Source organism: Leucopleurus acutus, assembly GCF_964270905.1.
Source record: "Leucopleurus acutus genome assembly, chromosome: 16".
In the NCBI taxonomy this organism is placed as follows: domain Eukaryota; kingdom Metazoa; phylum Chordata; class Mammalia; order Artiodactyla; family Delphinidae; genus Leucopleurus; species Leucopleurus acutus.
Genome location: NC_139158.1, coordinates 15033552 through 15060718, shown reverse-complemented (window position 1 = coordinate 15060718; position 27167 = coordinate 15033552). Strand labels below are relative to the sequence as shown.

The following is a 27167-nucleotide window of genomic DNA, read 5'->3' as shown; positions in this document are numbered from 1 at the left end:
TCCCTTTCTCGCGGCTCGCAGCTGCAGGACCTCAGCGCCGCCACACACTGCAGACGCGACCGCCGCGGGCCCCGCTCCCCCTGGCGGCCGCGCTCCGCACTGCAGCGGTATCGCGCCCGCCCCGCCCTGCCCCGCCCCGCCCCCGCCTCGACTGGCCCGGCCGGGGGAGGGGTCGCGGTGGCGGCGGCGGCGGCGGCGGCGGCGGCGGCGGCGTCAGCGGCGGCCCGGGCGGTGGGAGCCGAGGCGCCGGAGCAAGATGGCGGCGCGAGTACTGTGTACCGGCGGAGCGGCCTCGGCCGGCAGCTTTCTGCGGCGGGCCGGCCCCTGCAGCCTCCAGCCCGGGCTCTGGTGAGCAGCGCCGCCCTTTCCGGGAGCGGCCGGGGAGGGGCCGCCGCGGGGCGGAGGGCACGGGTCCCCGGCACGAGTCTACGACCCGGCCCGGCCGCGCTCCCACTGGGCAGGGCCTCCCGGACTGCGGGGCGGCGGGACCGAGGCCTCGGTCGGCGCGGCTGGGCGAGTCGGAGTCTCGGCGAGGTCGGAGTGCCTGCCTGCCGGGCCGGCCGGGCTCAAGGTCACGGTGGGAACGACGCTCGGCGCCGAAGCCACGTCCGCGCGCCGAGCCTGCCCGGCCTGCGGGACCCTGACCCGGCGCGACCCGGAGCGGTGGCAGGGCGGCGGGCGCATGCCTGAGGCCGCAGGCCCCGAAGTTGCGGCCGCCTGAGAACACTGCTCGCCCGCGCAAAGCCTCAGTGCTTGATTCCGCAAATGGCAGTAGAGATAACCCTCACCTCCTGGGTTGTTGTGATGTTGTCGCATCGTCCCCGGTGAGCCCTCAAGTGGAGGTCGGGGAAGTAGTGAAGAGGTGTCAGCCCTAAGAACAGTCGTTGACTTGCATTTAAAAGTAGATAGCGAATCAAAAAGTATGTACAGTTATCAGCACTAAGGGGACGTTGGCTTCGTGTTTAAACTCTTTTTCTAACCTCATTGGATTAAATATTTGGTCAGAATCCATCCCTGAGATAGCCATGTCCCATTTTCCAAATCGAAAAACCAAATCCCATACTAACTTACACATCGATTTGCTTCTTCGGTTTCTTTACGTTGGGTAACTTAAATTTTTCTTTTTGTTTGTGTTTAATTAAATAGTGAGCCTATAGAAAATACAGTTGGCACTTAAAAATGGAAGCGGGAGGGAGCTACCTGTTAAACTCCTAATACGGGCCAGCTTTATACTGATACGGCTTATTTGATGTAATCCTAGTAGCACTCTTAAGAAGTAATAGGATGTGCATTTTAGAGATGAGAAGGAACCTAAAGGGCTTGAGACACGTGGCTGGAAAAGGCATTTGAACCCAAGTTTGTGAGGCTTGAGGCCCAGTGCCCTTCCTAGGACTCATGCTCAACTTGTGTTTCAAAATTTGATATTTATGTTTCCAAGATGGTTAACAAATCACCCTCCTTTTATTTTTATTCTGTTATTAAGTATCTACTGTTGCTTTATTTTTTCACACAGATGATAAAAGCCCATGAAATTGATATTTCCTTTTTTTCACAAAAGACAGCTGAGACTGAAGGTGTTCCCCTAAAATGCCCAAGGTCACTTGAAGCTAATAAACTGGAGATTTGGACCCGGGTGTGCCCGGTACCCCCACTTCCTGCTGGGGCCAAGCGCTCTTGACACTGGCGTCCTTGTCTCTATACAAGGTCCCCTGTACCTTCTGACTACTCAACTCCTTCCCGGGCTCTAGTCTGCTTTAACTGTAGGTGTTCTTTAGGACTCAGTCTGGACCCAGCTAACTCATTGATTCTATCAGATATTGAATGTATATGATGTCGATGAAGCCCTATGAACCTGAGCATAATAGCCATGGTCACTCTCCCCAGGAAGCCATGGCAGAGGTGAAATCCCACGTAGACTTACAGATTGAGGTAGCTGGCATGGGAGAATCAGGGAACCTCCCTGCATGAGGTCATGGAAGGCCTCTCCGAGAAGGTGGCATTAAGCTGAGACCTGAAGGGTCAATGGGCATGAAAGCCGTGAACGGGAGGAGTCAGGCATACTGGGAAACCCGAGAAAAATCTGAGAGCAGGAGTAAAGGGAAGATGGAGAACAGGTGGCGAGCAGCAGGGGCCCGATAATTCCAGGCCGCACAAGCCATTGAGAGAGCTTGGATTTTACTCTGAGAGCCATGGAAGACGTTTAAAGGTATACACTTTAGTGTGATGATCTGATCTACGTTTTTAAAAGATCAGGCTGACTTTGAAAAGGGGACAGTCAGGATGATGGCCAACTAGGCAGATGCTGGTGCCATTTACCGAGACTCGTTTGTTCCAAAGGTGAGAGTGCCCACCACGTGCCAGGTGCTGTTGGGAAGCATCAGTGAATAAGGCACGCAGGGTGCTTGCTAGTCATTCAGAGAAGGAGGAACAGGTGCAGGGTGGGGAGGGGGCAGATCCAGGGCAGTTTTGAACCCGGTGAAATTGGAGATGTCTGTGGGCTACTCGAATAGAAAGACCCAGTAGGCAGTTGGCTTATTGTACCTATATGACTCCTCCAAGGAGATGTCTGGACAGCATTTGAGAATTGTCAGCATATAGGAATGCAAAATGTTAATAGATCCATGGGTTTCAGTATACTATATTGTATTTGATTGAAATTTTTCATAATAAAATGCTTTTTTAAACTATAGGAATGGATGAGATTTGCTTGAGGAGTGTGGATAGAGAAAGAGCTGAGAAGCAGGCCCTGGGCTGTATGGATATTTACAGGCTGGATATAGGAAGGAGAGGCAGCAAGGGAGCTGGAAGGGGCAGCTGTGAGGTCATTATTGGTCAGTGCCTGGGGGCGGTATTTCAAAGAGGGAGTGGTTCAGCTGTGCCAGATGCTGCCAGAAGGTTAAGATGGCGGAAGAAAACCACTTACCGACAGGGGTGGTTGTGAGTGACTTTGCGAGAGTGGTTCCAGAGGGATGGAGGACGCGTTCCCGGGAGGCCGATTTGCCAAGCACATCTTCGCTCTGCTCAGTGCCAGGCCCTCTGCTCAGCTGTTTACTGAGCACTGCATCAGTGTCCCCCAGGTGCTGGAAACGACCATGTACCCAGAATTTAACTCATCTTCCTCCTGCAAAGCCTGCTTGCTCATCCTGGGTTCTCTCTCCCCAGCCGTGGAACATCTTGCATTTAGTGGTCCAGGCCAGAAACCAGGTCTTCCCCAAGCCCTTCCCTGCCTGCTCCCGCCCATCTAGTCAGTTGCCAGATCTGTTAGTTCTGCCTCCAGCATGTCTTGACTGTGCCTCTGCATCACCACTCGGCTGGATTCCTATCAAGAGTGTAGACTTGAAGCCATTGGTGAGGGGGACAGCTGGAGAATTCCCCAGAACAAATGAGCAGGACATTTTCCTACTAGAAAGATCTCTGACATGAACCCTGACTAGATCCTAATCCCTCTTCCTTTCCACCCCACCTCCACCAAGAAAAAAATCTATAAAAAACATTTTAGGGACAATTGGGGACATTTTACGATGGAGTGGATATTAGATATTATAGAATTATTATTTTCCTTAGATGTGATATTTATTATTAGTGACATGGTTTGTCCTTGGTCTTAGGAGATGTGTGCTGAAGTATTTAGGGATGGTGTATCATGATGTCTGCAGTCTGGTTTCATATGGTTTGGTAAAAATGAAAAAGCAAAATATATATAAACAGTAAAAATTATAAAATGTTCATTTTTCATCTAGATACAGGGCATAGCGGTCTTCGTTATACTGTTCTTTCATCTCTGTGTCTGAAGTTTTTCAAGATTAAAGGTTGGGGAACGGCTGTCTCTAGCAGCAGTGGCGAAGACAGATTTATTGGGCTTGGCGGTGGGGCGGGGGAGGGGAGTCCCGTGGCTCCTGCTTTAAGGCAAGACTCTTCTTCCCGTGGGCCCTTCGGCCTCCGCCCCTCCCTCTCCCCTCTGCTGTATTCACATTCCCCTGGCTTTGGCAGCTAGAGTTCTGCTTCGGAGAAAGTCCTTCCTCCCGTGGGCAGCAACCTGACAAACTGTTCCTCATCTTCCAGGCCCTCAGCTCAACAGGTGCCTCTTCAGAGGGCTGGTCCACGTCTCCCTCAGGCTGACTAGACCCCACTCCCTCTGCCCCAGCCCGCCACGCCCACCACCTGTGTCTCCACGGAGGGGCCCTTCTTCCCCTGGACTGTGATCACGTTTGTCCGTCTGCTTCCACCAGCAAACCAAGGTCTGTGAAGTCAGGGCCAGGCTTATTCCTATTCGTAGCCTCAGCCTGGCCCAGTGCCTGGCACATGCAGGGCAGTCCATGCATATTTGGTGATCAGACGACCAAAGCCCCTTGCCTCATCCTGTGGTCTCTGTATTAAATGTATTTCCCTTCTGTAATTTGCCCCGACTAAACCAAAACACCATCTTCCACACTTAATCAGTATCCGTGTCTTCTCCTCTTCACCTCAGGAGTATCTTTTGAATGTAATCCATCCCCTTCATCCCTCCTGCCATCATCTTAACCCAGGACCATCCTTTGGTCCATCCAGTGAGTATCAGATGCCTTCGGTGTGCCGGTACTGCTGGACTGGGCAGCCCGCCAGGAGCCCAGGAGCCATGCTCCCTGCCTTTCTTGCTTAGTCCACCACCACACCACCACCGGGCTGCTTTTTACGCCTGGATCTTTTCTGAAAACTTGCTAGCGTTGCCCCGTCTACAGGGTAAGGTCCAGCTGATAGGCTTGGTGCACGGGAGCCCAGCCCCCCTGGCCTGCTTGCCCTCCCGTGGTTCCTCTCACTGTCCTCCCACACCCTGTTCTCTTGCCTTCCTGAATGCTTTGCTGTTCCAGAAACATGCCACACAGCTTCACGACTCCATGCCCCAGGACACGTTGTTCCCTTTGACTGGGATTATCACTAGCTTTGTCCCTGTCTTGCTTGTCCTCCAAGACAGAGCCACAATGTCTCCACTGGAGTCCCTCTCGCTCCTTGCAGGCCAAGGCCAAGGTGGTTCATTCCCTCCAGTTCCCACAGTGCATATGAGTCCACAGTGTCTGTGACCACTCTGGCTGTTTACTGATAGGTTTCTCCCATGACAGTGGGCAGGCTAGGCATCTGTTCATCTTTGTATCCATTGAGCCAGGCACATAATGCTTTTTCTGTTTAGAATCTAGTGTTTTGTAGGATGTGCTGCCCCCTACCTCACCCGCTGTAAAGTGCCACCCAACACATATATGATGTTATAAAGACAGCTGATTGCAGTGTTTGTCACTCCTGGTAAAGCACCCTGGCCCAGCCCAGGTCTTATCACCCTGACAGCTGTTAGCATGGCTGCTTCTATCCCTTTCCGTGATTCAGCTTGGACTGGGCACATGAAGCAGTTTTGGTCACCTGCCAGCTGAAAGATTTCGGAGTTCAACAGTCAGTTGGGGCTATGCTGCGCCACACTGTTTTTCATTTGTCAAGACAGTTGCTACCCAACTTTGACAAGTAAGCAGCACTCAGGCTCTTGTGTGTGTCCTGTGATGTTGACTACTTCTTAGGTCAATCTTTAGGTTACAAAGTGGTGTCATATCCCTTACCTCATCTTACCCATCCTAAAGTAAATCCCTTTGGTATTAAAATCTGGAACGAATACTCACTTGGGGAGGTTTGTGTGGAGGAGGCATCCCTTATTAGTGAAAATATTTTGAACTTTACAGTTAGATCTGGGTTCATATTTTTATCTTGCTGCTTCTTAGCTCAGGTTGTGTAATAACCTCTGTGAGCCAGTCCTTAAGATGCAATAATACCTACCTTGCTAGATTGTTGCGGGGATTAAATGAGAAGACAGGAATAAACTGCCTAGTCCAGTGCCTAGCAGGAAGTGTGTGCTTATTAGCTTGTAATCCCCTTAAATTCTAAGGAGGAAGGGAAGAATTACTTTGGAATTTTTTTCCCTTCCAGATTTAGTCCATCAATAATTCTTTATTATAAAGTATTAAATGCCATAGGAATTAAATATCAATATGAGTGCGCATGGTATACGCTTGTCTGTGCACTTCTGGAAGGATTCATTAAGAACTATTAGTAGTGGTTGCTTTGGTGAGTATTTCTTAATGAAATTCCTTAGTGCTGATATTTTTAGAAACTTCCATTGTACCCCTTTCATAAGGGGTACAATGTTCATAATTGTTATTACTAAAAAAAAAAAAAAAAAAAACGAACTATGCAAAGTCCCATTAAAAAAATCTTAAAACTGGGCTTCCCTGGTGGCGCAGTGGTTGAGAGTCTGCTTGCCGATGCAGGGGACGCGGGTTCGTGCCCCAGTCCGGGAAGGTCCCACATGCCGCGGAGCGGCTGGGCCTGTGAGCCATGGCCGCTGAGCCTGCACGTCCGGAGCCTGTGCTCCGCAATGGGAGAGGCCACAACAGTGAGAGGCCCGCGTACCGCAAAAAAAAAAATCTTAAAACTTTCTACTTTGCATATCACTAATTTTATATGCTTGCCCTTTCGCTTCATGATATTATTTAAGCAAATATCCCAAAACATGGTGTGTTTAAAATACTTTAAACACGGGAATTCCCTGGTGGTCCAATGGTTAGGACTTGGTACTTTCACTGGCGAGGGCCTGGGGTTCAATCCCTGGTCAGGGAACTAAGATCCCACAAGCCATGTGGCACAGCCAAAAAAAATAAAATGAAATACTTTAAACGAATTGACAAAAATGTTTTTATTTTTATTGAAGTAAATTTTACCATGATTCATTTGGAGAATTGCCTTCTTCAGAATTAGTTTATTTATATAATCAAAGAGTGGGGACTTCCCTGGTGGCGCAGTGGTTAAGAATCTACCTGCCAATGCAGGGGACACAGGTTCGAGGCCTGGTCTGGGAAGATCCCACATGCCGCGGAGCAAATAAGCCCGTGCGCCACAACTACTGAGCCTGTGTTCTGAAGCCCACGTGCCTAGAGCCCGTGCTCTGCAACAAGAGAAGCCGCTGCAATGAGAAGCCTGCGCACCACAACGAAGAGTAGCCTCCGCTCACCACAACTGGAGAAGGCCTGCGTGCAGAAACAAAGACCGAATGCAGCCAAAAATAAATTTGGAAAGAAAAAAAAAAGTGAATTGAAACCAGACAAATACCATATGATTTTGGTTTCTGCTAAAGAGCTAATAGTTTTTATATATAATTTCTTTTAATTTTAAAAGTTTTTTTTAAGTAGTTTTAAAAACAGTTTTAAAATCTCACCATTAATCAGGTGCTGTCCTAAGTGCTTTAAGTGTATTTACTAGGGGTTAAACATGTACTTAAAAAAATACAAGAGTAAAATAAAAAACATAGTCAATACAGATATTATATGGGGAAAGATGTGTGTCTCCTGTATTTTAACTCTCCAGCCTCCCTTCAGGGATACCACCATTAACACTTTTCTTGATTCTAAGGCATTTTAACATATAATAAAAGCAAAATGGAAGAATTTCCAACTTCTTTTTACAAATGCCGCTTAGGACTATATATTTTTGTCTATGCACTAATAAGAAAAATTGCATGTACTGGAATTAACTTGTTATTTTGCTTATTTAATATGAGCTTGCTGCTTTTTAATCTTAAAAGATTTGAAAAAATGCTTTTCTGTTTCTTGATCATTACTGTATTTATAGAAAACATTTTATTGTTAATTTTATATTTGTATATTTTGTTTATATATTTGTAAGCTCCATCGGTCCAAAAAAAATCTTTTTATCTTGTTTCTAGCTATTTGTGATAATATCCTATGAATTGGTTTTTAAATTTAAAACAGTCATATGGAGTGAAAAGTGTTCTGTAATGTTTGTTCATTAAAGCAGCAAGTCAATTTTTTTTAAGCAAAAAAAGAAAAAGGCTGCCAATGTAACCCGTGAAATTTAGAGTTCTGTTTTTTCTAAAGCACCATAGTTGAATAAGAATAGGAATTTGTATTAATGTGGAATCCACTTGTTCATCTCATGAGGCATTGGGGAATCTGCACGTCATGCAAGTTTTTCTTGCCTCTTGTTTAAACTCCCCTTAACACCTGGGGTTACTCTCTCTTTACCTCTCTCTTTACCTCTTATATTTGGGATCTGTGCCCTTAAACAGGTCTGCTAAACAGATTGAAAATGGTCTGTAGGAAGTCATCTTGTGTTTCCAAGAGATCCCCCCAGAAAAGGCTCACACTGGCCTGTGAGTAGCCAGACCTTGTTTTGAAGCACTGGATAAGATCTGAGTGTTTGTATTGGTCATTTGGAATCCCAGCACGTTACTGCCCTTGGCATGATCTAGCAAAGGGCAGAAAAGATCATGTATGTGTACGTGAATTAAAGATCAAAACAATAAAGAGTACGCCGTGATAGCCCTGGCCAGAGAGGATGGTCATCCGCATAAAGGCGATCGTGCAGAAAGAATGGGCACAGACTCAAACGACTACATTCTGTATGATTCCATATATGAGACATTCTGCAAAAGGCAAACTGTAGAGACATAGAACAGATCAGTGGTTGCTAGGAGTTGGGAGAAGGGTTGATTACAAAAGGAGGAATTTTAGGGAGTGAAGGAACTGTTCCCTATCTTACTGTGGTGGTGGTTACATGGCTTTATGCATTTATCAAAACTCACAGAACTGTATGTCCCAAAAAGAGTAATTTTACTGTGCATGAATTAAAGTGGAGAAGATGAAGGGACGCGATTTGTCATTTGATTATGGTTGTGTGAAGTTAGGAAGAGGGTGAGTCTCAGCCAGGCTTTCATTTTTAAAATCTTGTTCTCAGGTTATGTATACCTATATACCTTACCCATAAAGGAGTTTCTAAACATGCACTTTAGATATTTTAGCTAATTTTAGGTATAAAAATAATATATGTATATGGAAAATTCTCAAAGAGTCCAGAAGGTTATACAGCGAAAAGGAAAACTCGCCCCTCCCATCCTAAGCCCACTCACAGTCCCCAGATGTCCTCACTATTAGCAGTTCACTTTGTGTGTGTATTTGTGGTACTGTTCTGGGCCTGCTTTTCCATGTAACTCATCTCAGCGATACCAACATATCAGTGCGTGTAGATCTGCCTCATTCCTTGTATTGATTGCATTCTATTCTGATTTTGGCTCTACCTTGATTTATTTGACCAGTCCCCATTAATGGGTTCCAAATTGCCTGTACCAGGAACAAACTGGAAACAAGGTAGTAAGGAATGCTTGCACGCATTCAGCTGTGTGCACTTGTCTAAATATAGCTGCCCGTGGGACATACCACAAGTGCAACTCTTAGGCCGAAAGGCCTACGCAGTTTTAATTTTGCTATAGATAATGTCACACTGCCCTCTAGGGAGGTCACACAAATTTGTGATCCCACCAGCAAGCATATGGGAATTAAACATGCACTTAAAATTTCACAGGTAAAGTGTAATTTGTTACTTAAGTCAAATCTATCCTCACTTTCTGACAGCATGGATAGTAGGAGTTCAGTTATAAGATGAAAATAAGCAAATTATTTATATGTTAATGAAGTCTGTATTCTTAGGTTTTTGTGAGTTAAAAATCTTGATTCTAAGGTTTAGTTTAGGGGTAAAGTAGTTTTTTTAACGAAAGAATTCACTTTCTCTGTATATTCCTTTTCACATTCTTTTGTTGTGGTAAAGTACATATAACATAAAATTTGCCATTTTTAAGTACAGTTCAGTGGCATTAAGTATGTTCACATTGTTGTACAACTGTCACCACCATCCCTCTCCAGAACCTTTTCATCTTCCCCAACTGAAGCTCTGTACCCATTAAGTAGTAACTCCCCATTCTCCCCTCCCCTCTGCCCCCGGCAACCACCATTCTACTTTCTTTCTCTGTGAATTTGACTATTCTAGGTTTCCTTGTATGGTTTTTCTGTGTTGAAAATTTCCTTGGAGGAAGGAAGGACACACGGTGGAACTCACAGAGATACACGTGAGAACTCTCCTAGGAGTGCCGAAGTTACTTCTCTCACACTCCGCTCCTGCGTTCAGAGTGCACGCTGGTGGCATGAAAAGTGGACATGCGGTATCCCAGGTTCTAGAATAGTGCCTAGACGGCGTGCTCAAGGCGTATTTGCTGAATGGATTGATGAATTTATGAAAACAATGTACTACACGACACAACCTAAAGACCCTGGGATCTTTGTACCTCTGATTAAACTCAAATTTTTGCATTTGTTATTCCATAGGAAATTGGCGTCTTCCATTATCAGACCTCGAGAGGACAGCTGGTTAAAATCCTTATTTGTCCGGAAAGTTGATCCAAGGAAAGATGCTCACTCTAATCTCCTAGCCAAAAGGGAAACAAGCAGTCTGTACAAATTACAGTGTGAGTCATAGGTTTGCTATCTTCATAGTTGACTTTTTTCCCTTTGTTCATAAGTTTATCGTTGAATTTTCTTTTGTTTCAGTTCACAATGTTAAACCGGAATGCCTAGAAGCATACAACAAAATTTGGTGTGTATACCAAACTATCCTTTACTTGGGGAAAAATAATGATTTTAATATTTGTCAGTTGCACTAACCCTTGATAGCAGAGCGAGATCTTTCACGCCTCTTCTTAAAGCTGAACGTGGAGAGGCTCTTAAGTTGAGCTCTGCTGGGCATTACCAAGGATGGTTTGATTTTAAGCGCTTGTTCAGCTAACTCCTCACATAGGCTATCAGACTTGGGAATGTTACTAGACTCTTTCAGGTTGGAAGGGACCTTGCAAGGCGGTCTAGCCCAGCTACTCATCCAGTGCTTGAGTCCTTTCTGCAGCCCTTCCTGACGCTATGCTTAAATACATTTCATATGCTCCATTTCTGGACAGCTCTGAGTGTTAGGAGTTAGAATTCACATCCCTGGGACCTCCACTGTGTCCAGTTTTACTCCTGAGTAATATTGCCACGTGAGAGCCCTGTATGGATTTCAGCAGAGCTGCCATTTCTTCCCGGGTCTTCCATCCGCCAGGATTCAAGTCCCTTCAGCAGATTCTCATATGACATGAAACCCATATATTCTTATCAAATTTGTAAACTTTAAGACCAAAGAGAATTAAGTGCGTTAGTTATTAACAGAAATAGCATTTTAATGGTCAGTTGTCCACAAATATAATTTAAAAGCTTTTTTTTAACCTTTCATATCTGCTGCTTTCATGAGAAAGCAAATGATTTTGTTACCAGAATCAGCGTAACTTTCAGAAGCAAAACATCTTTTGTTGTTTTATTTTTGGAGGTGGTTCGTGAAATATAACATTAGCGTTGAGTTTCTTGCTCACCTCAGCACAGTTCTCTTTATTTTAGAAGTGCTCTAAAAATAAAACAAATGCTTTTTTCTAATTCTCTTCTCATAAAATGGAATTTTTCTGTATGCTGATGTTTCCCTGGATTATCTTTCCTGTCCTTTTTTTCACTTCATCTCCTGTCTCAGATTCCTGGCTGTCTATTCATGTTCTCACTTCAAACTCAATGTGCAGAATTACGCTGCTCTTCCAGTTTCTCCATGTGTGACACTCACCATGGTTTTATTTGACTCTTGCCTTAGTTTTATGTGATTAGCTGGTCACTAAGGGCTGTGTATTCTTCATTTGACGTGTATTTTGCTTCTCTTTGCTTGTTTCCCTCTGCAGGCCTGTTGAGGCCCATTTCCAAGTAGCCCTTTCTGACTGCCTTCCTGGGTTTGAAGCTGCACCTGTACCTTCGCCCCACCCTGCAGTCCATTACCCAGAAGTTTGTCAAATTGATCTGCTTGAGTTCTGTTTTCTCCTTCATCATGTTTGTTTATCTTTTCTCTGAAACTTTCAGCAGCTGCCTGTTTCCAGCCTGGTTTTTAGGGGCCCAGATAATGAGGTTCTTCCCAACTCATCAAGTTCTGAGTACAAGTACTACCTACCTTACAGCCTCCATTCACCTGGGTCATCTGTGCAGGCTTCCGTCTTCCACACTAGCTCCAGTGCTGAGTTGTTTACTTCCTGATCATGTCATGTGGCAAAAAGAAAACCCAGTTCCATTTCCCTGACATAATCTGTCTTTCTCCACCCCTAATTTCCATCAATCCCATGTGATTTCTGAACTTTCACAGGTCATACATCAGATTCATTTAATATCTGATCTTAATTTTAAAAGTAAATGCTACCCTTCAAAAAATTACGTGGTTTGGTCATTGTACTGGGTCTTAAAGTCATTTGAGTTTTCAGTTAGACATAAGACCATTCAGAGCTTTTCTCTCTTAACTAGTCATATCCACCCAGTCCTAGTGCTTCAACATCGGGTGGTGATCACTAGCTTAATATCACTTGACGTCAGCAAATAATGAGAACAGGTTCCATTTCTGACCCTTGATATCTTTTGCATCCATTGTTGGATCTATATGGCACTTTTTCATCGTAACTTTTCTATTCAAAAAGTGTGCAAATTTTAGCTTTTCTCTTGGTATGATGCAGTTATGGCTCTTCCCTTTACCTTTCCCTGTCCATTAGAATCTGTAATGCGGGAAGGTCTCCGTGGAACCAGGCTCTGACACCTCTGTTAAATTAATACACTGCCAGGACCATGCGCAATCAATAGCGACAAACTGGGCGGTGTGTCCGGCGTGGGATTAGGTGCGATACCTTTCAAATCCCCTCAGCTGGTTGAATTGAGTAGAAACTAATTTATGCCTCATGTCGTCTCTTTCATTTGGATTCTCCTGCCCCTTTGACGCCCTTCGGGATTGTTGGGGTCGGGGTTGCTTCCAGACTGTGTTGTGTCCTGGCTCCGTCGTCTTCCTTAAAGCCCAGTCGTTCTCTGCTGCTGCTTCCTGTGCCTCCTGGGCCGCTCCTGTCATCCGCCCCATCCTCCACATGACTTTCTTCCCTTTCTTTTCCCGCGTTCTTTTTCTACTATTCACATTTCTCTCATCCTTCCCATCTTTGGAACCAGCAAAAGTTAGCTTTCATACACATCACCATTCCTAAGTATATACTTCTTTTTTTTTTTTTTTTTTTCCTGAAACAGCAAATAATAGACTCATAGTTCCTGGAATTTTTGGACCTTTGGCTCTTCTTTATCATTTTTGTCAATATACTTGAGTTACTTACCACTGTTCTAGATAGCTGGGGTATCAGTCACCTAAGCTTCTGATAATTGGGACATGAGAGCACAGCAGAATTCAGCCAAAAGGCTAATTCTGCACATCTTTTTATCATAAACATATTCTGAGGTCAGTTGTCAGAACACAGAGTAGATGACCTTTTCCTGTTACTGATCATGTGTTGTCCACCTGGTGTAATTTCGGTGGTTGTTTAATTAGTGTTGCTCTTTCTTCTCTTTAAGTCAAGAGGTGTTGCCAAAGATTCACGAAGATAAACATTACCCTTGTACTTTGGTGGGGACTTGGAACACGTGGTATGGCGAGCAGGATCAAGCTGGTAGGAAGCAGAAGTCTTTGGAATAAACCCTTGTTCCTTAAGCCTTTACTGTCATTACTTAAATGATTTTTAACATAATGCTTGTTTTTATAAGCAAAGCTTTCCAAGTCTCAGTCTAGTTTTATGGTTAAAGTAGTTTCTCTAGTAAATCACTGCAGAAACTCCTTTTTGATTGTTTTTCATGTTTGAATCTATTATTGAAACTTTATGGTGTAACTTGAGCCAACACACATTACAGTTTTCTACTGTGTTAACACCATGCGTATCTAGAATATTTTCAAGGTAAGAGTATCATGAAACTCTAAATGTATGTTATCGTTTAAAATATATTTCAGTTCACCTCTGGAGGTATGAAGGAGGTTATCCAGTCCTCACGGAGGTCATGAATAAACTCAAAGAAAATCAGGTAATGATTTTTGAAAAAGACTAATGATATAGTAGATGTTAGTACAGAATTAAGTGATTCTTTTCTGCCATCGTTTTTGTTAGTAAACTGTTAGTTTTCTGTAGTAAAAATTTTATTATTTGGACTCTTGAGGTTGTATTTAAACATAGAGTAACCAGTTGTAATACTATTAAAATGATAGTTCTTATTGTAAAAGTCAATTGTACTTTGATAAGCTGGAACTTTGAAACCGGTCAGTCAGTCTGGGTTACCTAACACATATCTGCTTCAGGAACTAACAACCACATATTCTTCATCTTGGGCCGACTTTGCTATCCTCCCCCTCCCTTCACGAAGAGGTGTGTGTTAATGGAGAATATTCTACCAGCCATACATTATTAGGAAAGAAAACCTTTTGTGTAGACTCCCCGTCCATATATAAATGACTTTTTTTTTTTTGCCTTGCTGTGAGGCTTGTGGGATCTTAGTTCCCGATCAGGGATTGAACCCGTGCCCTCAGCAGTGAAAGCACGGAGTCCTAACCACTGGACTGCCAGGGAATTCCCAATATAAATGGCTGTTTGGTTTTCTGATGTTTTGAGGTGTCCATGTCACCTGTCTCAATATGCTGTCAAACAGTTAGAAGAACCTAAAATCATAGGAAATTAAATTAGTTTACTTTGTCATTTAAATAATTAGGATGACTATGTAGTTTGATATCTAAACTTGGACACTTTTGAGAGTGAAAGGGAATACTAATAGTCGTTAAGCTGGTTCAACAAAATGTAAACTGGGACTGTCTCAGGCCAACTGGACCCTATTTATAATATTCTATTGTGGGAGGAACATAAATGTTGCTAAAGTGGGTTTATATATAAATCTTCTAATATTTATGATATAAATATTAGAAGATTTCATGAGTACCTTTGTTCACTCAAAGGAATTTGCAGAATTCCGTAAGGCGAGAAGCAACATGCTTCTCTCGAGGAAGAATCAGCTGCTATTGGAGTTCAGTTTCTGGAATGAACCTGTCCCACGGTCAGGACCGAATATATATGAACTCAGATCTTACCAGCTCCGAGTAAGTACTGAAATAGGAGTTAACTGTCCCCTTGTTCTTCTGTGCAGAAGGACACGCACCCCTGATGCTGAGTGAACAGCAGACACTGAGCAAATGTTCTGTGATGTGTGTTTGGCTCGTTTTCTCCCCTGTCCAGTTCTTCTCCTCTTATTTCCTTTCTTTAAACCTTCCTTCTTTCTCCTCCTTTCTCTTTGCTAAGCTCATGTGTTTTTTATAGTCTTACACATAAGGGAAAAGATGTAACATACAGGATCAGCTACATTATATAGCATCTATTGCCATTGAACTAGAGCAGCTAATAAGCATGTGACTATTGACATTATACAGCACTGTAAGACAAAAGGGGAATAATATTTGTACGACTTTCTAGGTATTTCCCTACTTAGGTGACCACTAAAAAGAAAGGCCCAGGTGGCAACATAGTTAAAGTGAAAAAGTATCAGTAGATCTTGGTGGTCTAATGCTCAGTATTATACTGGAAAAAAAACAAGTGATGTCCTTGTTATGTTTACTTAAATTGAATTATTTAAAAATTTCACAATAAAGTCTGAATAGGTACCAACAATTTAATCATCGTGGGCCTAACTATGGTTTTTATGACTATAATTGGATGACTTAATTAACTCTCACTTTGTGTGTATGTTGTCTTCTTAGATGAAGCCACAGAATATTACTTCCACTGTGGGATAGGTATGAACACAGTGAATAATACTATTTTGTTACATTTTTTTTATCTGTTAGATTTCACATTATTAAAAGTTAATTTTTAAGTTAGTCTTGTCATTTGATGTTTTTTATACTGTTAGTTCCATATTTCTTCACAGAAGAACTAACAAACCGAATCCAAATCTCTTTTCAGCCAGGAACTATGATTGAATGGGGCAACTACTGGTGAGTATTTTACCAAATGATGAGGTTGTTAAGTCTTACAAATAGATTCTTTTAGGCCATTGTGCTACTTCTAGAAATAAAATCTGGGGTTAGTGCCATGATGTGATACTAGACTGTTGTTTTGTTTGATATATTTGTATTATGAAATTTTTCAAACATATACAAAACTAGAGAGAAAAATACCACAGGTCTCCCTTCCATACCCATTACTTAGCTTCAGTAATTATCAACACATGGCCAGTCTTGCTTAGGTCTAAATCCCCCAACCCAGAGTATTTGGAAGTAAATCTCAGACAACATAAAATTTCATCTATAAATATTTTAGTATATATCTCCAAGAGATAAGGACTTTTTATTAAAAAAAAAACAAAACCCCCCAAGTGTCACATGAAGTTATTTCATATTCTTCTTGGATGTTATCTTTTCTGAAATGTTGCTTTTGTCACATAAACAGAGCACCACAATGATACAATTGCTTCTTTTTTTTTTCTTCTTAGTTTAGCAAAATATGAATTTTTCTTCAAACTGATCTATAGATTCAACAGAATCCCAGTCAAAATCCCAGCAGGCTTTAGAAATGCAAGGGACCCAAAATAGCTAAAACAACCTTGAAAAAGAGGAACAAAGTTGCAGGACTCACAGTCCTCAATTTCAAAACTGACTGCAAAGCTAGAATAATCAAGACAGTATGGTACTGGCATACGGACAGGCATATAGATCAATGGGATAGAATTGAAAGACAAGAAATAAATTCTCATGCACGTGAGCAATTGGTTTTTGACAAATGTACCAAAGCAATTCAATGGGGACAGATAATCTTTTCATCACAGGGTCCTCAGACAACTAGGTATCCTTGCAAAAAGATGAATTTAGACCCCTGCCTCACACTGTATACAAAAACTAACCGAAAATGATTTGTAGACCTAGATGTAAGAGCTAAATTACAACACTTTCAGAAGAAGACATAAGAGAAAATCTTTGTGACCTAGGGTTAGGCAAAGAGTTCTTACATAAGCACCAAAATCACAATCCACAAAAGAAAAGAAATGGTAAATTATAATTCATCAAAATTAAAAGCTTTTGTAATTCAAAGGATACAGTTTTAAAAATTAAAAGACGGGTCACAGACTGGGAGAAAATTTTGCAAATCACATATCTGGTAAAGGACTTGTATCCTGAATATATGAAGAAATCATACAACTCAATCACGAGAAGATAAATAACTCAATTAAAAAATGGGCAGAGGACTTGAATAGACAGTTCTCCAAAGATACACAAATAGCCAAAAAACATATGAAAAGATGGTCAGCATCACTAATCATAAGATAAATGCAAATCAAAACCACAATTATTTTCCATTCATCTCACTCCCTTTAAGAAGGCCATTATCAAAAGAACAGAAAATAAGTGTTGGCAAGATACAGAGAAATTGGAAGCCTTGTGTACTGTAGGTAGGAATATAAAATGGGGCAGTCATCATGGAAAACAGTACAGAGTTCTTCAAAACATTGAAAATAGCATTGCTCTCTGACCCAGCAACCCTACTTCTGGGTATATATTCAAAAGAATTCAAAGCAGCATCTCAAAGAGATGTTTGCACACCCATGTTCATCACAGCATTATTCACAGTAGGTAAGAGGTGGAAGCAACCCAAATACCCATCAACAGATGAATGGATAAAAATGTGGCATATATATATAATGGAATATTAATGCAGCCTTTAAAAAGAAGGAAGTCCTGCCACATGCAGGGTGAACCTTGAGAACATTATGCTAAGCAGAATAAGCCAGTCAGAAAGGGACAAATACTGTATGATTCCACTAATAGAAAGTTTCTAAAGTAGTAAAAACCATAGACACAGAAAATGAAAAGGTGGTTGCCAGGGGCTGGGTGCAGGGGAATTGGTGTTTAGTGGGTATAATTTCAATTTTGCAAGATGAAAATGTTCTGGCGATCTGTTACACAACAGTGTGAATAGACTTGGCCCTACTGGCCTGCACAGTTGAAAATGGTTGAGATAAATTTAATGTTAGGTGCTTTTTACCACAATAAAAAATAAAATCATAAGATAAATTTGGGAAAAAAAATTTAATGGGCAAAGAATTTGAATAGACATTTCTTCAGAGGAGCTCTATGAATGCCTAAAAAGGACGTGAAAAGCTGCTCAACATCCTTAGTCAGTATGGAAAGCAAAGTAAAACCACAGCGAGATAGTACTTCATACCCACTAGGATGGCTATAATTAAAAAGGCAGAATAACGTGTTGATGAGGTTGTCAATGAATTGGTACCTTTACACATTTCTGGTGAGTGTAAAATGGTACAACCACTTTGGAAAAGGAAAACCATGACTTTTTACTTACTTTCAATTTATATATTCTCTTTTTTTCAGTTATAAAATTTCTTGCTTTGGGCTAGATAATTTCTAAGATCTACCTCCAAAAAACAGTTCTGGGATCTTTTTTTCTAATGAATCTTTTCTTCTTAGGTCATCAAAGGCTAAATAATGCAAGTTAGAATTCCTTTTCATCTGAAAACTAAGAAATACATATTTGATTGTATACTGTTATTGTAGACATCATTTTATTAAGGAATTCGGGGGTAGGGTTGATGCTATAAGTGTAGTAATTTAGTTGCCCACAGAATAGGATCACCCAGTTCTATGTTTCTGTATTACTCATTGAGACTTGCCCACCGTGGAATCCACAAGGAAGGAACTGAGGTTATTCTTCAGTTATTTTAAAAATTATTTATAAAGCCAGTTCAGCATTCAATTTGTATTTTGGCACATAGGTAACTAAGGTGGTGATCTCCTCTTCACTTCATGCTTCTGATTATTTCCAGGCTAAGGCAAGGTATGTTTTCTTTGCCTACTGAGAAAGTGAATGAGAAAAATTCAGAATGAAATGAACTGTCCTGAATATTTATCACTATCAATGAAACTAAGGGTTTTCCCCCTTAGGGTTAGAATGCACATTAAAGTGATTTGCTTAATTTCAGTAATTTACAAATCAGATTTGTAATTTTTGTGAAGATTATGATCACTTAACACTACATGTAAGGTTAAAGAAATTAACATCGCTTGGAGGTAGCCCATGGGGGCAATAGCAAGAGATCCCTCCTTTTCCCCTAAAGAACCTGAAAGCATGGGTCACCTTTGTGGAGTTGAGCACTTGGTGAATGAGAGCGAAGATGTACAAAGTGACCTTGAGGAGACTGGCTTCCTCACTTCCACCACAGGCTGCCCTTGCTCTGATTCCACACCCCCCTTTGAGATGTTCTAATTCAGTTACTATGAAGTTTGCCTCTAAGAAGAGAATGCGCTGGTCAAGCCGACTCACTTATCTTGTCTCTCACTGTGGATATTAGTGGATTGAATCCTTGTTCATAGTCTCCAGCTCTTTTTTTTTTTTTTTTTTTTTTTGCGGTATGCGGGCCTCTCACTGTTGTGGCCTCTCCCGTTGCGGAGCACAGGCTCCGGACGCGCAGGCCCAGCCGCTCCGCGGCACGTGGGATCCTCCCGGACCGGGGCACGAACCCGTGTCTCCTGCATCGGCAGGCGGACTCTCAACCACTGCGCCACCAGGGAAGCCCTCCAGCTCTTTTAAATGAATTAGAATGAATCCATCTTCCCAAGTCCTGTCCACTCTGGGACCCTAATATGACTGAGACATCAGGCCAAGCCTGGGCAGTGTTGATATAAATTGACTGGGTAACTGGGGTGTGGAGTCTCTTGAGAGACTCTACCTGTGACCTTCCTACATCACTTGAAACTGCTTCCTTCATTTTCAACTTTGGTTCTAGAAAACCGCTTTAAGAAAACATATACATTTTAAAAACTTGTTTAGGATTTCAAGTGCATCACTAAATATAAAAATAAAGTACTGGTGCAGACACAAAAGAAGGTGTTTAAAAATCTGATACCTTTTGCAGCAGGGAATCTTAAAAAGCAAAGTTTAGGGCTTCCCTGGTGGCACAGTGGTTGGGAGTCCACCTGCCGATGTAGAGGACGCGGGTTCGTGCCCCGGTTGCCAGTTGACAGTTGGAACTGCCAGGAAGCTTACGTCCATGGTTCTTCCATATGCTGTCCGAGGGGTCGCAGAATTCGACACCCGCCCTCGGCTGTAGATCACAGAGCTTGCGGGTTTCTCAGAGTTCATGGTGTGCAGCTGCTTTGTAGGTGCGATGCACTTACTTCCTCTCTGTTTTAAGCCCTGTTCTCGAGGCAGGGTCCCTGTCTCCCTTGGAGTACAGTGCCTGTGGCACCGTGGGGTTCTCGGATCGAGAATTCCCTCACTTTCTCACAGTGTGTTCTTGGAAAGCAGCTTTTTTTAAGTTGACAGGTCCTAGCCTACCCTCTGCCAGTTTTCTAGACTTTACGTTAAGAATCAGCAGTGCAACCACATGTCCTCACGTTGTTGTTTTTATTTTTTATTTATTTATTTATTTTGGCTGTGCCGGGTCTTCGTTGCGGCATGTGGACTCTTAGTTGCAGCATGCTTGCGGGATCTAGTTCCCCAACCAGGGATCGAACCTGGGCCCCCTGCATTGGGAACGCGGAGTCTTACCTACTGGACCACCAGGGAAGTCCCATGTTGTTTTTATTTTAATAGTTATGAATTACTGTCCACTTTTCACAAAAATGACTGCTGTAGCTATAGAAAGGTACATTTACATCTTATGTACATTAAAACAACTTTCGAGTGCATTCTGAACAACTTGCGCTGAGGATGGAGGGAACTTACTGATACTTTTTAACATACCTGATTCAATATCTGAACGTTGTTTTTTTTCTTATAGGGCTCGTGCAATTCGCTTCAGACAGGACAGTAATGAAGCAGTTGGAGGATTCTTCTCCCAGATTGGGCAGCTATATATGGTGCATCATCTTTGGGGTATGTTTTTTTCCCTTCATTTTTGTATTCCTGGGATTTCAGAGTTCATTACTAACGAACTTGTCCTAGGCAGTAAATCGTATCTCAAGTCAGGAACCTTAAACACTGCAGCTGAGCCAAATGTCCCAGATGGAACGTAGGTGCTGGGCTACCCAGAACAAGAGGTCAATAGTGCAGGGTCCACAGATGTGCGGCACGTCAGTGCGCTGGTGAAAGTGAGAGTGGGGCGAGAGAGGTGAGGCAGCAGCCCCGGGTGAGGGGAGATGATAGAGCTGCCCCCGGCTCCCTCAGGGACGGTCCTGCATTCCATGCAGAGGAGGTGCCCACACGCGCGCCCACCCCCTGCCTTGGGTCTGACTCTACTGTCCCAGAAGCCCTTCTCTCGCCTTTTCCATCCCTGCCCACTTTGGTTTGGCACCATCTTTGGTGTCTTTCAGGGCCTGACTCAGATGTTCCCCTTTGTTCCCAAGGGACTCTCGCTGTCCCCTGAGCCCCCAGAGCCTAATACTGTGTGTGTGTGGTCACAGTCATGGCTGTTTATGTCTGTCTACCTGCTGAACAGGAACTGGGTCTCAGCAGTAGCTTGGTTCATTCTGGGCACGTTTGTAAATGGTTATTAAAGAGATGAAAAGCATGACTTTTTCCAAACCTTATTAATTTGCTGAGGTGTTGGTTTGCCCTGTTTGGTCCACCAAGTGCTGCGGAGTCACGTGCCTGCTGGGTTAGCAGGAGGCTCAGAGACGGGTGACAGGTCTGCTGAGTGGGAAAGCAAACCTGAGGGACAGGCCACCAGGCCATGCGCAGTGAGTGACGCAGGGAGTTCCAGTTGGGGCCCTCCGCGTTAGGAGTGTATATCGGGATATAAAGGGATACAAAGCTATGAATTGGGGGAAAACCAATGAAAGGTGGAATACGAGCTAGACTTCAGCATCTAGATGGGACTGACAGGTAGAGGTGGGAAGGAGGGGCTGGAACAGCCATGGAGACACAGGAAATTATAAAAAGTGCTCAGGAAACTACAGATAGTGCCGACGGGCTAAGCGGTAAGATACCTGCCGGGGACCCGGGTCTAAATGGGTGAGTTGAGGCAAGAAAAGTCATTTTCACATTGTGCCCCTGGAACCTTTCCCTGAAACCCTCCGTGTCTGGGGAGGAGACCCCACTCCAAGCCCCCGCCAGCCACTGCTCACCTCAGCCACACACACTGGGCTTCCCCGGCATTTAAAAGATTGAAACCTGCACCAAATGATTAGAGGCCACCAGTAACCCTCAGCTCCCAGAATGTCAGGGGCAGTGGTGTTCCTGGGAGCTGTTTTCTAGCCAGCTGAGATTTGACCTCCTAAGGATCAGAGTTTTCAAATGGAGTAGATTTGCGAACAGATCTTTAAAAGATGTGTTCTGTGTCCCTGCCTTTTGATTATACTAACTGTAATTTAACCTTTATGGGTTCAAGGTGGGAGTGAAGTCATTTTTATCATTATTTTTTAGTGCATGATCTGTCCAGAGGATATAAACTGAAAAGACAGACCCCTCCCCTTCCCCAGCCTGGAGGGGCCTCTGAGGGCGGCCTCTGTAGTGAGCGAGTGCGGAGACGGATGGGTCACGACCCATGTGCTTTGGCGCACAGGCAGAGGTCAGGCACATGTCTACTCTGAGGCCCTGCCCTTCTCCACCTTCCTTTTTGTCTCGAGTCTGTGTCCCCAATGTCCACTGCCCACTTCCTACTTTATAGGAAAAAGTCTTGAGATGTGCAGAGATGAATTCTCAGTTGTCTGCCCCCAAAACTTAGCCTCACTTTTCCATTTTTTTTAGAGAAAGAGAACCAACATTTATCAAGCACCACCAGTGTGTTGGTTATTTATGCACCACTCCCTTTAATCCTTACAGCCACACACCACAAATGAGATACCTGTGGCTCATAGGTGGTGAATAAATCACCCAGGACCCACAGCTGTTCAGGAGCTGAACCAGGCTCAGACGTCGGCAAGTCTGGCTTCAAAGCAGGTCTTCCCCCCAGCACAGCCCCCCTTCCTGTTACCCTTGCACGTGATGCCATCCCGCCCCCACCTCCTCAAGGCCTCGCTGCAGCCACGGCTCCTCCACCACCCCATCTGTGGCCTCCTTCCCTTAGTATATGCATGGGCTCAGTGCCTCCCATCTTTAAAAGCCTCCCCAAACCCAAAGGTGCATTGACAGGTGAACAAAATGTGGTTTGTTCAAATTCATAGAAGCAGAATGTAGAGTAAAGTGTATCGGGTTGGGAGAAGAGGGGAATGGTAAGATATTGTTCAATGGATAATGGTGGCACAACGTGAATGTACTTAATGCCACTGAACTACACATTTAAAAATAGTTAAAATAGTAAATTTTGTTATGTATATTTTATCCCCCCCCCCAATTTTTTTTTAATTAAGAAAATTTGTAAAAGAACACAGGCCTCCAAACTGTGTTCCCTGCGGGGGGTGGGGCAGGGGGTGGCGAGGGGTCACCACATGGTACCCTAGGTGTGCATCCGACCCCCGTGAGGACACTGCCGCTTGTCACATGAATGTTAACTGTTTTCCTCCCGGTGGTGAGAGGTAAAAGATTTTGTTTTCCTTCTATTTTTCAGCATCTTCAATATTTTATGTAATAAATTTATACTCCATTACTAGTGGAGGGAGCTTTTGTCTTTAGATGGTCAGAGGCCATCTAAGACCAGGCCTGCAAGGTTAGGTCTTCTCATAGGGAGAAGGAAGCCCCAAAACAGAAACTAGAACTGAGGAGGGAGCCCTGGGTGATCTCTTAGTCACGACTGACACCGTGTCCAGATGCCTAGGAGGCATTTCCCTGGTCACTGGTTGGAAGGATCTTGCCCGGGTTGGGAATCAGAGACCAAGGCACCTGGGTGAGATATCCGAATTGTACCCCAAGGACTCTGACCCTTGGCCCGTGCTCTTCCCTCCACCTGGAGTGCCTTTCCCTCCCGTTCCTGCGTGTCGATGATAAAATGGCCTTTTCAACCTGAAGACCCACTTGGTCAGATCACAGCTTCCAGGCAGCTCTCCTGGTCAGCTGTGTTCTCCCTGTTGGGTCTCTTTGTTCTCCACTGCCTTGAATACAGTCTCACCCAGATCACTGTAGTGCTTTATAAATGCTGAGAAAAATGGAATCTAATATTGCTTATCCGTAGTCTGACAGTGTGTGGTTACAGATTTAACGTGTATTGAGGAAGTTCACTTGGTTTGTAAAGGCACGTCTTGAATCTGCAAGACTGAGTCTTGAGAGCGGGTGGTTTTGCGTCTCCCACGAAAATAATGAAATTTGAAATGAAAAAAAAAAATGAAATTTCTCCCTCAAAATAGCCAGCTCCCCGTCATTCCAGCTTAGTACTGAGTTCCCAAAGTATAGGCGGTCCCTGACTTACGACGGCTCAACTTAGAATTTTCCAACTTTACGATGGTGCAAAAGTGATCCACATTTAGTAGAAACTCTACTTCACATTTTGAATTTTGCTCTTTTCCTGGGCTTTCAATACATTCTCTCGTGATGCTGGGCAGTGGCAGCCGCAGCTCCCAGTCAGCTACACAGTCACGAGGGTGAACAACCAGTACACTTAAAACTATTCTGTTTCTTACTTTTAGTGCAGTATTCAGTAAGTTACATGAGATATTCAATACTTTATTATGAAATAGGCTCTGCGTCAGATGATTTTGCCCAACTGTAGGCTAATGTGAGTGTTCTGAGCACGTTTAAGCTAAGCTAGGCTAAGCTCGTCTATTCCAGTAGGTTAGGTGTATTGAATGCATTTTCGACTTAACAATATTTTTGGCTTACAGTGGGTTTATTGGGATGTAACCCCATCATAAGTTGAGGAAGGTCTGTAGGCTCTTTGAGAAAATGAGGAGTGCAGCAGAATCAACACTTAATGGATACACAGTTGACCCTTGAACAACACAGGTTTGAACTGCTGGGGTCCACTTATATGCAGATCTTTTTCAGTAAGTACACACAGTACTATATGACCTATAGTTGGTCAAATCCAAGGGTACAGAACCATGGATACAGAGGGCCGGCTACGGGATTTGAGCACCTGCGGATTTTGGTATTCACAGCGGATCCTGGAACCAGTCTCCCACTGTACTAGTGGAATTATGTTTGGTTTAAGTCTTAATTCTTCTGTGTGGCTATTTTTAAGCTTACAAAGATCTTCAGACCAGGGAAGATATACGGAATGCAGCATGGCATAAACACGGCTGGGAAGAACTGGTATATTATACAGGTAATATCTTAATAGGCATAAAACATTTCATTCTTCTCATCTCATTGTTTTAATGTTCTTTCACCCTGAAGCTAATATGTGTTTAAAAAAAAAAAAATAGTACGTTGCTCTAGGATCGTGAATTGTAAGGTTGAGGGAATGTTGAAATAGTCATATTTTTCTTCGACAGTTATAGGACATTTTTTCAATAGAGAATATTCACTCTTTCAAGTATATATGTCGTCTGGTACAGTTCTCAGATCTTCATGTGTTGTAAATTTTACATCATTACCCTTTTTGTGCATTTCTGTATTCTCTGAAAATTTATTATACAAATAAATTTTTTTCTAAGCTTTTCCTTTCTCATCAAAATTGTCCATTCCCCAAAGCATTACAATTTAATACAGCAATTAAAAAGTAATTTTGAAAATTAATTTGGTATTTAGACTTTCCATATGTACATGTGTATGCATGTGTACATATGTGTACACCTATACATGTATGTATACCTACACACACACACACACAATGAAATCCTAGTTGCTTGATTTTTAGACGAAAACAACCGGGCTGAATGGTACCACCTATGTTGCATGTCAGGTACATTTAAGCCCATATCCTACCAGGAAGATCAAAGAGTAATTTGTTCTGGAAAATAACTATTATCTTGTCTTTTAATTCAAAAAAATCATATAACTGTATGTGGCTTTGCTGTTTATTCTTACATTTCCATAAGTTCCCAAAGATGTTTTACTTAGCACTGACAGTTCTACAAGTACAGTGTATTTGTTCCTTTATACAGGATACAGTCAAATTATTTGATGTTATATAAATTTTAATTCAGTTGAAAGAACCTTCTGAGAAAGCACCATTTTTCTCACAATATGGACTTTCCTAATTTCCTACAAATGAAACACATTTCCGACAGAATGTTTTAATATCATCTTATAGGATGTCAGCTGATGTGTCATTAGCTTGTGTATTTCTTCCCCTGAGATCAATCCTAAATATTCCAGTACTCTATTCTGATTTCAAGCAGCATGTCTTCTGAATATGCTTAGCAATCTATTTGTTAATGTATATTTACTGCAGTCTGTTTAGAAAAGAACGAGCCTAGTAATCTTGATCTTTGTTTTCAGTCCCACTTATTCAGGAAATGGAATCCAGAATCATGATCCCACAGAAGACTTCACCCCTCCAGTAAAGCTACAGAATTTTGATGTGCCTACATAAATTTATGTGACAAGTACTTGTCATAAATTAATTTGAACTGTATATCAAGTGAAAAAGAAACACTGAAGTGTAAACTGCTGTATATAGCTTGTAAGAGACCTCTTTTCTTTAAAATTTACAAAATCACAAGAAAGTGAACTATTACAGTTTGGCTGATTGTAGCAGTGCTCTGTAGTCCTCTGAAACATCCCTGTATTTGTCGAATATACCTTACAATACCGGGCCACCTCTCCCCACCCTCCAGGAAAAGAGGGCCCAAATTAAAATTGGAATCGTCTCCAAATAAGAATCCAACCATGGAAAAAAGTTAGCCATTTCTTTATAAAAAGCAAATCTGTTTTATAATTACAGATTTTTAGACAAATTTCTTGTATCAGGAAGAAATATAAATTTTGTCAGGTTTCTGTAGCATTTTTCTGAGTCTCAGACTAGGAACAAATTATAAGTGTACCCAATACCTGCAAATGTTTTACTTCACTCTCATTTTTAATGTCAGCATAATAAACAGTGTATCATTACTGAGTTGGAAGTGGTTGATCGGTAATTCAGTCTCCACATTGTGTGTCATGATATCTTTATATGAGAGGAAAAAATGGCTTGAACCTCTGTATCATATGTGACTTTGAAATGAACACCTTGAATAGCACTAATTTTTATTTGTAATATTTTTCTATAACAAAACGAGTAGCACTAGGAAAAGAGGTTTTATTTTGTAAACAATCATCTGTGACCTCAGACATTCTCTGGTTAATATTTTAGTAAGCTCACGGACGATTTTTCCAAGATCATGTATGAGGGGTGGTGCATGTTGAGATTTAAATTGGCATAAAGCTGCATACTTTGTCTAGCTCTGATTTAGTTTTTTAATATAGTGTGCCAATTTTGTGACTGTAATCATGTGAAAGTCCTGTTGAAATGAAAAATTATGTCTGACCCCCAGATCAAAGAATTTATGTTAAAGTGTGAATAAAAATCTCATACCAAACGTCAAGCTTTTACATGCGAATGGTTTTCTCCAAGAACATATAAAATTCAATAAAATCCTCTTAATTTTCA

The 27167-nt window shown here is 42.6% G+C and overlaps 1 protein-coding gene across 2 annotated transcripts; it reads left to right on the top strand.

Moving 5' to 3' along the window:
• The first annotated feature begins 213 nt into the window (after positions 1–213).
• On the top strand, positions 214–27167 carry NIPSNAP2 (nipsnap homolog 2). Of its 2 annotated transcripts, XM_082856511.1 has the most exons (10): positions 214–348; positions 10188–10327; positions 10410–10455; positions 13293–13387; positions 13723–13793; positions 14713–14853; positions 15713–15744; positions 20544–20638; positions 24816–24899; positions 26018–27167. In XM_082856511.1, the coding sequence occupies exons 1-10, from the start codon at positions 257–259 to the stop codon at positions 26080–26082; spliced, it is 861 nt and encodes a 286-aa protein (XP_082712637.1). In that variant the 5' UTR covers positions 214–256; the 3' UTR covers positions 26083–27167. The 2 variants fall into 2 exon arrangements, with proteins under 2 accessions (XP_082712637.1, XP_082712638.1); XM_082856512.1 differs by lacking the exons at positions 10410–10455; positions 13723–13793.

What these genes read in the sequence shown, in the direction of transcription:
- NIPSNAP2 (XM_082856511.1), top strand. Translation starts at nt 257, where the DNA reads ATGGCGGCGCGAGTACTGTGTACCGGCGGAGCGGCCTCGGCCGGCAGC. An exon ending in CAGTCTGTACAAATTACAGT is followed by an intron (nt 10,328 to 10,409) that starts GTGAGTCATAGG and finishes CTTTTGTTTCAG; the next exon opens with TTCACAATGTTAAACCGGAA. An exon ending in GAAGCATACAACAAAATTTG is followed by an intron (nt 10,456 to 13,292) that starts GTGTGTATACCA and finishes CTTCTCTTTAAG; the next exon opens with TCAAGAGGTGTTGCCAAAGA.